The sequence below is a fragment of the Trichosurus vulpecula genome, chromosome 5, assembly GCF_011100635.1.
Source record: "Trichosurus vulpecula isolate mTriVul1 chromosome 5, mTriVul1.pri, whole genome shotgun sequence".
In the NCBI taxonomy this organism is placed as follows: Eukaryota; Metazoa; Chordata; class Mammalia; order Diprotodontia; family Phalangeridae; genus Trichosurus; species Trichosurus vulpecula.
Genome location: NC_050577.1, coordinates 95,406,059 through 95,421,292, shown reverse-complemented (window position 1 = coordinate 95,421,292; position 15,234 = coordinate 95,406,059). Strand labels below are relative to the sequence as shown.

The window sequence follows — 15,234 nt, the reverse complement described above, 5'->3', positions numbered from 1 at the left end:
GCCAGTTGATCATTGCACATTGTTTCTATTACTGTTTACAATGGTCTCCTGGTTCTGCTGACTTTCCTTTGCATCAGTTCAGGTAAGTCCTTCTTGGTTTTTCTGAAATCATCCCACTCATCATTTCTTGTAGCACAATAGTATTCAATTACATTTGTATACCACAACTTGTTCATCCATTTACCCCATTTGATGGTCATCCCTTCCATTTCCGGTTCCTTGCCACCACAACAAAGGCTACTATAAATATTTTTGTACATGTATGTTCTTCCCCTCCTCCTCCACCACAACTGATCTCTATGATATACACCTAATAGTGGTAATCCTGGATCAAAGTTTTATAGTCCTGTGGCCATAGTTCCAAATTGCTCTCCAGAATGTTTGGATCAATTCAAAACTCCATCAATGGTGCATTAGCATGCCAATTTTCCCACATCCTCTCCAACATTTATCATTTTCCTTTTCTCTCATATTAGCCAATCTGATAAGTGTGAAGTGGTACTTCAGAACTTTTTTGACTTGTATTTCTCTAATCAGTAGTGATTTAGAGGATTTTTAAAAAATGACTATTGATAGCTTTAATTTCTTCATCTGAAAACTGTCTATTCATTTCATTGACAATTTTTCAATTGGGTAATGAATTGTTTTCTTTTTTATAAATTTGTATCAATTCTCTATATATTTGAGCAATGAGGTCTTCATCTGGGACATTTGCCGTGAAAATTGTTTCCCAGCTTTCTGCTTTCCTTCTAATCTTGGTTTCATCGGTTTTGTTAGTGTAAACTCTTTTAAATTTAACATAATTAAAACAACCCATTTATATTTCAAAATACTCTTTATCTTTTTTGGTCATAAATTCTTCTATTCTCCAACAATCTGACAGGTAAACTATTCCTTGCTCTCCTCATTTGTTTATGGTATCACCCTTTCTGTCTGAATCATGTCTCCATTTTGACCTTACCTTATTGGTAAGGTCAAAATTGGTAAGGTTCTTAAGGGGTAAGATGTTAGCCTACATCTAGTTTCTGCCATACAGTTTTTTTTATTTTTCCCAGCAGTTTTTGTCAAAGGTAGAGTTTTTATCCCTGAGGCTGGAGTCTTTGTTTTTAACAAACAGTAGTTTACTATGGTCATTTACTACTATGTCTTGTGTACCTAATCTTTTCCACTGATCCAGCACTCTATTTCTCAGCCAGTACCAGACAGTTTTGATGATTGACACTTTATAATGTAGTTTGATATCTGGTATGGCTAGGCTACCTTCTTTTGGTTTTTTTTCCCCATCAATTCCCTTGATATCCTTGACCTTCTGTTCTTCCAGATGAATTTTGTTATGTTTTTTTCTAGCTTTATAAAATAATTTTTGGGTAGTTTGATATGGCACTGAAGAAAAAAATTAATTTAGGTAGAATTGTCATTTTTATTCTATTGTCTCAGCCTAAACATGAGCAATTGATGTTTTCCTAATTCTTTAGATTTGACTTTACTTGTGTAAAAAATATTTTGTAATTGTGTTCATATAATTCTTGGGATTCTTTAAGCAGGCTGAATCCCAAGTATTGTACATTATCTACAATTATTTTAAATGAAATTTCTCTATCTATGTCTTGCTGCTGGACTTTGCTGGTAATATATAGAAAGGCTACTGCTTTACATGGGCTTATTTTATACCCTGCAACTTTGCTAAAATTTTTTATTTGACTCTTTAGGTGAGATTCTCTAAATATGCCATTATATCATCTGCGGAGAGTGATACTTTTGTTTCTTCATTGCCTATTCTAATCACTTCAATTTTCTTTCTTCTCTTGTTGGTGAAGCTAACAGTACAGTATTGAATAATAGTGGTGATAATAGGCATTCTTGGTTCACCTCTGATCTTACTGGGAAAGTTTCAAGCTTTTCCCCATTGCATAAGACACTTCCTGATGGCCTCTAAGCTGGGAATGGCTGGGGCCTAACAGAGCATGCTGGAACACTGTGTTAGGGGAGGCACAGTGCTTTGAAGCATGCAGAAAACAAACAAAAACAAAAATTGAAACAAGCAGAGGCACACAGCACGAAACTTATAGAGGCCAGTAGAAAACAGAGGTGTGCATAGTACATCCTTTCCAGAACTGAGTCAAGGGAGGGGCCCCTGAGTTTCCCTTATTAAGAAAGATGACCTCAATCAAGTCTGAGTTCAGGAGATTGGAGTAGGAACTAAAGGAGGAGGACTCAGGGAGGTTGGACCCTAGAGAAATCTCTGGTGGCACCTATTTCACTTCTACTATTATTAGAGAGTCCAATGTGCAAGTTCTGTGTCCAACCTCACTTCCGACATCAGTTAATGTTAAACAGACCAGAACCAGCCTCTAACCTGTGGGTGGTGGGAGTAACAAAAAGCAGGCCAGAGGCAGGAGAGTCAGGACCCAAATAGAAGTTTAATTTCAAAGTGAGGAAACTCTTACAAGCAGAAATCCTCCTGAGGAAGAGGGCTTCACATGTTTGGGCAAAGGCAGTGCTCACATACATGAAGGCTGCAAGTTCGCAAGTTGGGGTTGGGGAAGGGTTCGATTACAACACAATGATTCTTAGGTCTCCAGTAGCAGTTCCCATTGCAGGGTCATGCATGGACAATGCAAGTGTTCCTGGGTCCTGTGGGAACAGTCTCCAGGTTGATACTCTCACAGCAGGGTACAGAACCATTTAATGTGGTGGAGACAAGAGTGCAGTGCTTGGTTTAGTTTACTTAGCAATTACAAGAAACAGGGATTGGAGGTGTAATGGCTGGCTTTAGGCTGTGACACGTTGGTTCTCCTATTCCTGGGAAATAGGGTGCAGTGAACACCTGGTGATGGTCAAAGCAATATACTTTGCCAGAGGGTGAGATCATCCAGAGTGGGAAGGATTGTTGTTATTCCAAGCTCAGGGCACAGCCTGCTTGCTGGGCCTTAGCTCTGTGAAACAGGGTGTCTCCAAATATCTTGACAGGTTAAATTTTGTGCATGACTATAACAGAATGCTGTTAAAAGGGAAAATAATTTGTGTTGCACCACAAGGTTGTAAAACAGAAAAAGAACGCAATAGGGGTGTTGATAAAATGGCAGGATTGTTTGTATAGGAGACCTCATGTCTTTCTTGAAAACAGAACTTCTTCAGTGTTGGGGTCTCCTCTCCTCTGGGGGTCCTTGTCCACCAAGGACCTGTCTCGGCACGCAATGATGAGGTGGGAGTCAAGGTGGGAGGTACTCCGATTTATTGGGAGAAATCATCCAATTTTATAGGGTTTGCACTACATGAGCATAAGCCAGTGGCCAATGGGTATGAGGATGACAGCATGGGAAGGAACAGAAATGTTGCAGAGGGACAGGATAGAAATGTTGCAGTACGGGTATATTGCTGCACTTTCTTTCGGTATGGGTGTTGGTATAGGCATGGGAAAGATCTGGATTGTTGCAATGTATGGTGAAGTATGGTATCTACAAGGGTATGGAAAAGATCAGGACTGTTGCAAGGTGGTGTCTGTAGGGGTATGGGAATGAGGGGGGATGTTGCACTACAGTATCTACGAGGGCATGGGAATGCTCGGGCATGTTGCAAGATGGTATCAGAGCTGTGTGAGCTACGTGAGACACGAGGCAGGATGTCCCCGTAAAGTGTCAAAGATGTTCCGGTGAGTAAAGTAACAAAGCACTGCGTTAGGCAATGGTTCAAGAGCATTAGGTAATGGCCAGCTGGGTCCCTCCTTCTGGGCTTGTGTGTCCCTCGTGGACAGGCTCTGCCTGCATGTGGGGCTTCCCAAAGGTGGAGGCCCTCCCTCTGGGTTCCTGCTGTTCCACTCCTACTAAGCCTGTCTGGTTTACCTAGGAAACAGGCCAAGTGCTAGGGTCCCAACAGCCCCGGGGTCAGCACCAACCCCTTATACTTCAGGATAATCAAAGGACTTGCATCAATGTTATATCAAATGAGGAGCTATGTTTGGTAAAGAGAAGAAACCAGAGTTTGATCAAGAATATGAAAACTGGAGCTATTTAGGGGAATTTTGTATTCTCTCTCTTGGGTTACCTGCAGCTGTATATTCAACCTATACATGGATGCATTCTGGCTACTGCATGTGACAATCAGTAAACTCTTCACTAACTTGAGATTGTTTCTGCTTTCTGATTTTTACCACCCAACAACAGTAAATAAAAAGCATGGGCGGTGTGGGGAGGGTTTCTTATAAGGGTTGACAACTCAAGGAAAACCTTCAGCCTCCAGTATCCAAAGAGCTTACACTATGTTTATGAAAACAATATTTACTTCTGAGCCCAAATGGTAACAGTGACAAGATAACCTATGACCCACAATCTGGTGTTATTGAAGGCAGAGAACAGGCATCATTAGTGTGGAAAAGGATTATAGGTAGGGGAGGTTTGCAGAGAGGCCATGTGTTTGTAGCTGGCTCTTCAAAGGATGAGTATGATGGGAGTGATGGCTAAGAAAAGGGGAAATGCTTCATGGGGTAAAAAATACCCCAACACAGAATGGAGCTATTAGTTCCAAATTGTACACAATGAGTTTTCAATTCTTGCCTTCTCCTGGCTCTTCCTAGCTGCCTGTTCCCATAGCTGAACATAAGAAATTAGGAAGTTATATCTGCTACTGTAAAATACCAGGATACATTCTTCTGAAGGGCATTGCTCTTTAGCAAGCAGTGTGACGGACTAGAAAGAATATCAGACTTGTAGACAGGAGACTTGGGTTCAGCTAATGTCTGCATCCCTTATTAACCATGTGATTTCTCTCACTTCACCTCTCTTTGTATCACCAGCTCACATGGAGGAAACTAGATATGAAATGATTTTGGTTGTCAAAGGAGCTTCTTTAAAATTTGAGCCCCAAAAACCAACACAGGTAGTAGAACCTGTAGCAACTTTAAAACTATCCCAACTGTACTCTCATCATTCTCAGCCTCACTTCGGGCATGTTCACAATTTTCCTCATACTTCTTCCTTGCGTCTTCTTCCTCTTTTTTCTTCATATGCTCATAGAACTTCTTTTTCTTCTCCCATTCTTCTCTTCCCCTTTTTTCCTGTTCTTTTTCCTTTTTGAACTCTTCTTTTTCCTTCTTCAATTCTTCAAACACCTTCTTATATTTCCGTTCCAATTTTTCTCTCTCCCACTCAAACTGCTCCTTGTAGTGTTGTTGACGACCCTCTGTGTTCTTCTGGAGGATATCTTCCACAGATTTATATGTGTCGTTGGTGTAGTGGGTACCTCCGTTAGCTTGCACCATCTCCCCAATCATGGCCATAAGCTCTGAAACTTGGGCATCTCTCTGGACTCCACTAGCTTTATTGTTAAATGCACAGCATCGGTTTTCACACTTCTCCAACAGCTCCTTGAAATAAGAGTCATCAATGGTTCTTACATACTCCCCTACACTTTCTTCTCCCAGGTCTTCTTTACGAGTGAATAAAATGATTAGAAACTTCACTGCTTCTGCTCCAAGAATAAGATAAAGCCGTTCAATGGCTGCCTTCTCCTCCTGGGTGAAAGGACCCACTTTCAACACCAGGAGTATTGCATGTGGGCCTGGAGAGGATACTGTCATGAAGCGAGCTATTTCTTCCAAATTTTTTTTCTCCTCAGTCTCAGTGTCAAAAATGCCTGGAGTATCAACAACAGCAATGTCCCTCCCTTTCCATCTGGTTCTGGCTTTCTTGCAGACCTTGGTGACTGACCCTCCTGAAGCCTTGGACTCAAACTCTCTCCTGCCCAGGAGGGTGTTTCCTGTTGCACTTTTCCCAGCTCCTGTTTTCCCCACAAGGACAATTCTGAGTTCTGGCTCCCTTGAGCCTCCTCCACTCCTGTCTGGGTCTGTAGGAAACAGTAAGAAAGAAGAATGAATGACTGGGTTTTGTAGATGATTGTAATAAAGCCCTGCTCAGAAATCCCAGCATGACAATGAGGTGCCCTAGGCTTCTTGAAGGCTATGACAGTAGATCACTAGCTGAGAGGGTCCTGATAATCTGGACAAGTTTTGAGCATGGCTCTGTATCATCCTAGGGAAATTTACAGATATTTTTCAGCAGAAGGGAGGTTACCACCACCAGGTAACTGTTTTTTGAGGGGTATTAGGAGGTGGCATTTCTTAGATTTACATAACTGCAAATGCAACCCTTCTTCTGGGGCATAGAATGAATGAATTATTATTGCTTGTTGGAAAATACATGCATGTATGTACACAGTTATACATACCCATATTATACCCAACTATTTTAATAATTGAGGCCATTTCCCATGTTAGGATCTTTGTGTGATATTTAAGTTTATTCCTCTGTTCCCTAAAGAACCTGAATTCCTATTTCGTAGTGAGAATCCCAAAAAAGAAAAGCTAAAATCACCTCTGAATTCTGAGGACAGACAGAAGTAAATATTTTTTCAGTGAATCTTACTTTTGCTTTTTCTTTTTTGTTGTAACATGGCTAATACGGATATATGATTTTCGTGACTGCAAATGTATAAAGGGAGTCATATTGCTTGTCATTTCAATAGGTTAGGTGAGGGATGGAAGGAGGTCAAGTATTTGGAACTTGAAACAAAAAAAAAGAATTAAAAATCACAAATATAATTAGGAATTATTTAAGGAATACATACAATATAAAAAAGAAAGTTTATTTCCCATCCCTTCTAGACTCTGAATTAGCAATAAATATGTAGAATCCCAGAAAAATACAAACAAATGTGAGTACTTCTATAAATCTCTAATTCCTCACTTATGGGAACAACCCAAGGCCTTTCTTCTATCACTTGACAGATAATTGGCAAGTTTCCCTTAAGGATTGTCTATAAGTTTTTGCTATTGCCTCTAAAACCAGTCAAGAAGGTCTCTCCATCTTGTCCAATTAATGTCATTGATCAGTGCCCATCTTGACTTAGATGGCGCATATCACCAGACATCATAGATAAGTTTCTCTATAGCTTCCTTGTGAATCAATTTTGAATAAATCAAGGAATCTTTCAGTTTCCTATACTCTTCTCCTCAACCACTTTCTGTGCTCCTAGATTCCAAGACCCAATCCTGGAAACTGAGGTAGCAAATAACACCTTTATCCTCATCTTATAATCTCCACCTTCCTCTCAACTCACCTAAATTAGACTACTCTAGCTAAGATCAGAGCAGGGACTTTTCATATACAATAAAGGGAAAATGAAAAGTCTATTTTGGAGCCTCCACACTACTCCAATTCAGATGCACAACTTTCCTTTACAATGCATAGCCTTCCTGGACCTTGGGAAGCTATATAGGAGTAATTTTTAATAAATCATTTTTGGACATATAAATTTTATGGTTGGACTGTCTTTCCTAGTGTAGACACTTGAGTTACCATATAATCACAGACTAGGAGGGCCATTTAAAACCAAATCAAGGAAAGAAGTAGGGTACCTCACTTAAAAGAAAACAACAAAACACTTCTTCAAACTCAGGAATCCCTTGTTCTAATTGTTGCCACTGAGGAGCCCTAGTTTAGGTCTCCCTCTGTCTCCCCAATTAGGATTTTATGGATGAGTATCCCCATAAGCCCAAACAACTGTCTAGCACCTTGGATTCATAAATGTCAAATGCCACATGCCTTTTCTTAGCTGACCTCAAGCAAGTGAGGGCAACATTCCAGTCCTATACAGCAGGTCTCTTTCACCTATGACAGTGATCGAAGATCCCAGCATATAGATCTAGAAACAAAAGTAGCAGATAGCACCTTTTCTCCCATCAGTCACCACCCTGTAACTTTATCCCCGCCCCCCATCTCAAAAGGAGAGCACATCCCTTACATCCAACAGAAAAGGGATTTTCTTGTACAGAAGGGGAAAAATGGGAAGCTATCTTAGGAGGAACTGCCACTACTACAACTACCAATTTGGAAGCCAAGGTCTTCATTAGAATGTAAGATTTCCCCAGTAGAATATAAGCTCATTGAAAGTAGGAATTGCTTCTTTCTTTGTATTTCTATCACCCAGCACCAAGAACAGTGTTAGACACTTAGGAAGCACTTAGTAAATACTTCTCATTTTATTGGGTTAATTAGCTGCAACTCTCCTTCCCATCTCTAGCCAAAAGTAAAGAATATTACTTAATAGATCTGTTTTGGACACCTGAGTCTCCCATAGCTTTTTCTTCCTTTCTCTTCCTAGAATGGATGATACATTATCACACAATCACTGATTCAGAAAGGCCTTTTCTTCCTGGTGTAATCACTGAAATAGGTTTGAAGAACTGACCAAGCGTCTTCACTTCTAACCCACCTGAACTCAGACAAAGAGCCTTCACTTGGGCTTCTGCAGTGAGTGGCCTGAATTCAGGTCCACAGCAAGTGCAGGTTAGGGCAAGAACATCACCCAGGGGTTGTTGGGGGTCAGAGTAGAGCCATGGACATGGAAGAACAGGGGTGTGTATGTTTCTGGGAAAATAATGGGATTCAGGCGGCAGGAGAGGCCATTCTCCTAGATTCATGGTATCCTCTTTCCAGAAAACAGTTCTCCTTCTTCTGTTAAAATGTCGGGCCACTAGGCAGAAAGAGCCTTGGGCCAAGTCAGAGGGCCCAGAGTTTTGGTGTAGAGGCGGAGGTGGGGCTAGGGAACAGGGCTCCAGCAGATAGAATACATGCTGAGGGTCCCAAAAATCCTAGTGCAGTTTTAAGGGTTGGGCCCAGTCAGAGCATCCAGGGTGGTGGTTGAGTATTGGGAGCATAGAGTGGGAGGGAGGAGGGAAATAGGGCTCCAGTCAACAGAAAAGAACAGACAAAGAACATCTGGACAAATTTAATTCCTGAAATTTGATCGATCATCAGGCTTAAAGGAGAAACAAAGACAAAAATTAGTCTCTGTCCTCAGGGAGAATTCTACCAGATGCAAACAGAGAAATGACAGTTAAGATTAGAGAACTGTTCACAGCTCAGAAGTTTTAGTGGGCTGCCCACTTTGGACCTGAATGAGGCATCAAGAGAACATGTCAGCTGAAACCTTCATGGAATGTTAGGTTACTTAAATAGAATCATAGAGGCCTAGGTTTCTTACCCAAGACATTAATTCTGTGCTATACAGGGTCTTTAGTGATATGAGGTATTAAGTAAGACCTGGTGCTTACAAACTGTCTAGGAACTGGAGGGATAATGTGGGATAGTTTGGGATAATGGGTGGCAGGCCTGCCTTGGAGTCTGGAAGATCTGAGTTCAGGTCCATTTGAGAATGGGTAAAGTCCCTTAAACCTCGGTGTACTTCCAACAAATCTCTCAATTGTAGATGTCTTTACCTGGGATCCATGAACTTGTAGTGTTGTTTTCAAATATACATATTTTGATAATTGCATTTGAATAGAAGTGGTTTCTTTTGTGATCCCCTATTTTATTTTATTCTTTTAAAAACATTATTCTACAGAGGGCATCTAGGGAACCTTCATAATATTGCTCAGGGATCCAAACTCTTAAGAAATAAAATAGTATGAGCTCCTGCTCTGCACAGAAGGAGTTTCCATCGTGGGATTTTTCCATGAAACTGTGAAGATATTACAGTTCTTGGTTGAAGAAAAAAATCTTAATATGAGGTCAGCTGTTCAAAAAGCTAACACAATCTTAGACAAAAGCAGAAGGAGTACAAGGATTTTATTCTGGGAGGTGACAGCCCTATTGTACCTCAAACTAGTCAGGTCCCATGTTCCAATTTAGGCACCACATTTGCAGATGTTTGCCTCCTGGGTTTGGCAGCTAGGAGGAAACTGTAAGGTTGTGTAAGTCCAACCCCTTCATTTGACAAATGAGGAAACAAAGTCCCATGGTGGTTATATGACTTGCTCAAAGTTGTGAAGGCCAAAAGAGAGAGACAAGATTTGACTCGGGATCCTCTTGTTTCTATTCCCTCTCCTCCTACATGACCAGCTGGAGCTTATGCTGAGGAGGACAGTGAGGAAGGTGGAAGGTGTGGAGAGCATGGTCCAGAAGGAAGAATTCAAGGAATAGGGGGTGTTTAGACTAGAGGAGAGAAGCCTTGGATAGGACATGGTCAGTGCCCTCAGGTATCTGGAAGGATGTCATAAAGAAAAAGGATTAGTCATCATGCTTGGCACCAGAGAGCAAAGCTGGTACCAAAGTGTAGGTTATAAGAAGAAAGATTTCAGCTCCTTTAAAAAGGAAGAATGTCTTAACAATTTGAGCTCCCCCCCACCATGGAATGGGCTGGGAGAAAGTGAGCTCACCTGTTACGGGCTGAGTTAGAGCTGAGCCCTGTCCTCCTCGGACCTCCAGGCCCAGGGGCCTGCTGAGATAGACTCAGGGCTTTGGGATGTGGGTGGAGCCAGGAGGAGGGGTCTCACCTTTGTTGCCTCCCTGGCAATTCCAGGTCGGACCTGCCTGACCACGTGGAACTTCCGGCTCTCTGGCAGAGCATGTGGAACTTGGACCACGTGGAGTTTCCGGTCTTTGCCTGGACTGCCTGCCCGCAGGGAGCTTTGGGTAGTGCAGGAAGAGAAGGGGAGGAGAGTAGGCGGAGTCAGGGCGGTCCTAGGACCCAGGTGTATTAGCTTTACCTGTCTTTCATCCACGTAACCAAAGAATGTACCTACGTCACTAAAGGTATAAATGTGCTGCTTGCTGAAATAATAAACGGAGTCATTCACCATCTTGTTCGGCTCCTGCCCTGTACATTGTCCGCGAGATCAGGCCCTTTGCTTAGGCAGAGGCCTGGGGCTTGGGGGGAACCCCGAGCGTAGTCACGAGGCTTTGGAAGTCCGTGACACTCACCATCACTGCAAGTAGCACAATTGTTAGCCATATAATAAAGGCAATTTGCGTTTCTAGTAGGATGTTGGACTCTAAAGTGGCTTCCAACTCCCATGATTCCACGAAGGGTTCAACTTAGCATGTTACTAATATCAGCTATACCTTTAGAAATTGCTGCTTTCCTGACAGGAGGAAGCCTGACTACACATTTTAATGAGAGAAAAAGATGATGGGGAAGTTGTACTGCTTTAAGTTTCACAAAGTGATTTACAACTATTATCTCTATGGATCCTCACAGCAGTTCTGGAAGATAGGTACTATTATGAGCTCCATTTTACAGATGAAAAACTGAGGCAGACTGACGTTGAGACTTGCCCAGGAACACACAGATAGTAAGGGTCTGAAGCTAAATTTCATAATAAGCCTTTTCATCTCCAGGTAAAGCTCTCTATTCACTGCAAGACCCAGTTGTCTCTGGGAAAAATCTGTGTGGGAGCCCAGAGCCCTGTGCACAGGAGAAAGGAATATTTTAAAGGAGTATTTCCTATTGCCTCCAAGCAGCTAATCCTGTGTGTGGAGAAGAGAAAGATGTCTCAGGCTCCCCAAGGAAATATTATAGAGATGAAGTTTGATGCAGCCAGAGGTCAGAAGAGGTGAGGCTCTATGACTCTTTTCAACTCTAGAATATTTGTGTTACACTGAATAGTGTCTTCAAATTCTCAAGTAAAACAACTTAAGCTGACTTTCCTTATAAAAATAAATATACATCAAAGATCACTTTTCATATACTTGGAATAAAAACCATAGCTCATAAAAATGTGGAGAATTACTCTCAAGTGGGTATGATTTTCAACACTAATCATTTCAGGCACTAAATTGAATAATTTGAATTAGTAGATTTCTTATCTACCTGACATTTTATTGGAAGAGTGAGGAAATAATTTCATTGACCAGAGGTGTCTGGATCAACCCCCTCCTACAATAAATGGACCCTTACAGCCTCTCAGAGTCTGACCCCCTGTAATTTCATTGTGTGGCTTGTCATTGGTTGGAGAAGAGGACCATGACATCATGGAGACATGACTTGCAGTTGATGTCATTTGAGTGAGGGAGAGCTATGTAAAGTCACCAGCTTGACTTTTTCCTCCAGGGCCACCTCGGTCCAGTGGTCAGATATATAGATCAGGATGACTAGAGATGGCCCAGGGTGCAGGCGGGGACACCACAGCCTTTTTAAGCTCAGCTCTTTCCAGAGTTCTCACTTGGAGTGAAGCCACACCCATTTGAGTGGATTGTGAAATCAAGGCAAGTCCCCTGATCAACCCCTGAAACACTTCAAATATTCCAGTAATGAGAAACATCGTCACGGATTTTAGTTACTAAAAGGACCTTACCAGAGGTCGTAGCTTCCTCTGTGTAAGAGAGGGTCCTCACTGGGCCACTCTTGTCACTGCTCTCACTGGTCCAGCCTCCATCATACACAGCAGAAACTCGGAACCTGTACACAGTCTGGGGTGTCAGTCCATCAATGTCACAGTACATCTCGTTATTTCCTGTGCTGTGTTCATGCCATTCTCCTTCCTCCTCCTCCTCAGCCTCAGTCTCCTCTCTGTACCCTATTCTATACTCTTTGATCTTGACTCCTGCTCCAACAACACTTGGACCTTCCCAGTGCAGGGTCACAGACTGTGGTCCTACCACAACAGCTTCTGGCTTCCCAGGAGGGCAGCTTGGGGGAAGTGTCCTCACAGCAAGGCTCATATCACTGCTCTCACTGAGCCCTAGCTCCCACACCTCAGCAAACCTGAACACATACTCTGTGCAAGGCTCAAGGCCACTCACTTTGAATACCTCTGGCTTTCCAGACACAGGGATGGTGGTCCAGTCCTCTTCCCCTACAACCTGGTACTCTATCTGATAGCCAGTGATCCTCTCTTTCTTCCCAGATGCTGGGATCAGTGTGAGGTCTACACAGTCATGTGTGACCCCAGCAATCTGGGGAGGGGGAGGTTTGACTGGTAGCTCAAAGTTGGTGCTGACCAGCAGTCCCTTTTCATAGAGGTAAATAGAGACCCCCTTGCTCTCCACATCTGGGACAGATGCCACAATGAATTGTGTTTTCTCAGTGGAATGATTGGCCTTGGCAAATGTTGAAAAGGATTTAGCCATTTGTATTGCTTTTCTTCTTGTCTCTGGGTCCTTGACCCAGGAGGAATAGGTCTTTTGCTCACAGTCAGGACTGAATAATTCTGGATTCCATAGCCACTGTTTCCAATCTGCTAAGTAGGGTTCCTCCTGCAAGGAGGTGAATGCAAACACCAGGACAAATCTGTGGGTAAAGCCTAGTACCACATTGTCCACCTCGTTCTGGTCAGTTATGACCAGCACCTCCTTCAGAATGGTGAGGTAGGAATTGACCACCTTCATCTCCTGCAGCTTCTGATCCAGGAACTCAGAGAGCCTCCTCGTGCTGAATGGGGATTGGCTTTCCCTGATTAAAATCCTGGTTAGCTCATCTTCCTCTGCTCTGCCTGCTCGGATCAGGGGTAAAGCCTTGGCTATTTCCTTCTGTAAAAGCTTTCTGTGCTGCCTATTTAGTTCCTGGAATAGCCTTACCTTTTCCCTCATTGTAGAAAAGACTGAGAATCCTGGTGCCTCCAGCATGTCATTACACCTCTTGTCACACTCAGATAACTTCTCCAGAGTGTCTTGGGTATCCCACACCAAGCTAATGCTAATCCCTTGAGCCAGCTTGGCAGCCTTGGGGCTCAGATTCTCCAGAGGGTACAACCAGACTTGGAGGGGCACCCCACGGCCCCTAAGCAGCTTAGGAAGGGAGGCATAGACTTTTACTGCATCTTCATAAGTCACTGGAGTGGTCTCAAGGACAAAATCCCCATAAAACTTACACCTGAATTCCTTGGTTGATTTTTTCACACTGTCCTCTATTTTCACCTCTCCCCCTACTTTTCCTGACATTAGGGGAATCTTCTTTATTTCAGCCTCCAACCTTCCTTCTATATTCTTGACATTTTCATTGTTGGAAACTTTCTGATCAAACACAAAGAAAGCCTGGGCCCCATAGAGCACTGCAGTGACCACATGGGTGGCTGTTCCATTATCAAACACGTCATGGTAAGCAATATTCTGATATCCCAGGTGGTTCATCGTGAGGTGGGAATACCGTGTAGTCATACTGTACTTGAGGGTGACCCGAGCTTGCTGTTGGGATGTCTTGGTGTCATTTAAATACTTGCCAGAACCTCCTATTTCAACCAGTCCCCCCAGGACACTTGCTTTCAGCTCTGCAGGGATATTCATGGCATTGGTCTTCTCATCAATAGAGTCAGAGGTGATGATGTCAAAGTCAGTCTTGCACTGCCCTTCTGTGGTCACATTTCTTTCGAGGGTCTCCTTGTCCCATAAAGTGATGCCTAGAATGGGACAGAGACATTAGGGAGTAAATGGCAGATTGCAGAGGGACCAGAGAATAGGAGAAGTTATGCCTCTGAAGAAGTATAGCTCCTTCTGTGTTGTCTTGGCCAGGCCCCTTGTTTTGAGACATTTCATGCTGCTAGCTAATAATAACATTACTCCCTAGCATTAATATAGCACTTTAATATTTGCAGAGTATTGGGGAGTGGCTGTAGTATATGATTGTGATGGTATACTACTATAACACAAGATATGAGGAGTGTGATGCTTTCAGAAAAGCCTGGAAAGTCTTACATGAGCTGAGACAAAGTGAAGTGAGCAAAACCAAGAGACCACTGTACACAGTAACAGCAGTATTGCACAATAATCACCTATGAATGACTTAGCTGTTCCAAGCAATACGGTGATCTAAGACAACTTTGAAGTACTTTTGGTGGAAAATGCTCTCCAGCTCTAGAGAAATCACTGACAAAGTATAAAGGAAAGAAATCTTTTATTTTTTAACTATTTTTATTGTATTTTTGTCTGTTTTCTTTCACAACATGACTAATACAAATATATGTTTTCCATGACTGTACATATATAATCTAGGTAAAATTTCTTATTTTTTCTATAAGGAGAGAGGGGAGAGAGGAAGAGATCTTGGACTCAAAAATTTTTTTAAAAAAATGAATGTTAAAAGTTTGTTTTAAAATGAATATTTTATATGTGATTGAAAAAAATAAAATAAAAGTAATAAATATTTTCAAAATATTTTGCAGTATTATCTCATTTGATCCTCAGAACAATCCTGATAGGTAGGTGCTATTAGTATCATTCCAATTTTTTGGGTGAGGAAACTAAGGCAGACAGGGTTAAGTGACTTGCCTAAGGACTTACATAGAGCTTGGATGTGCCTAAGCCAGGATTTGTACTCAAGTCTTGCTGATTTCAGATCTAGTCCATTTGGTTCCATCCATTTCAGCACCCAGCTGCAAACTGCTAGCTGACTCCTGGGAGGTGACTCAGGAAGGCAGTAAGTGGGAGAGAATTAAGTGGCTCTTCTAGATCTTTGTTGTTGTTC

General features: G+C 42.2%; 2 protein-coding genes across 2 annotated transcripts in view; both read right to left on the bottom strand.

The window, feature by feature from the left end:
• Window positions 1-4,831: 4,831 nt before the first annotated feature.
• LOC118850942 (GTPase IMAP family member 4-like) lies at window positions 4,832-6,226 on the bottom strand. The gene is made up of 2 exons (XM_036760555.1): window positions 6,223-6,226; window positions 4,832-5,841 (listed from the first exon to the last, which is right to left on the bottom strand). Exons 1-2 carry the CDS (start codon window positions 6,224-6,226, stop codon window positions 4,832-4,834), a joined length of 1,014 nt encoding a protein of 337 aa, XP_036616450.1.
• Window positions 6,227-9,903: 3,677 nt separating this feature from the next.
• LOC118850941 (stonustoxin subunit alpha-like) overlaps window positions 9,904-15,234 on the bottom strand; it is a 28,010-nt gene continuing 22,679 nt past the window's right edge. The window contains exons 4-5 of the mRNA XM_036760554.1: window positions 12,131-14,170; window positions 9,904-9,908 (exon numbers count right to left, since the gene is read on the bottom strand). Coding sequence (XP_036616449.1) covers window positions 9,904-9,908; window positions 12,131-14,170 — 2,045 coding nt within the window. The remainder of the gene's footprint in view (window positions 9,909-12,130; window positions 14,171-15,234) is intronic.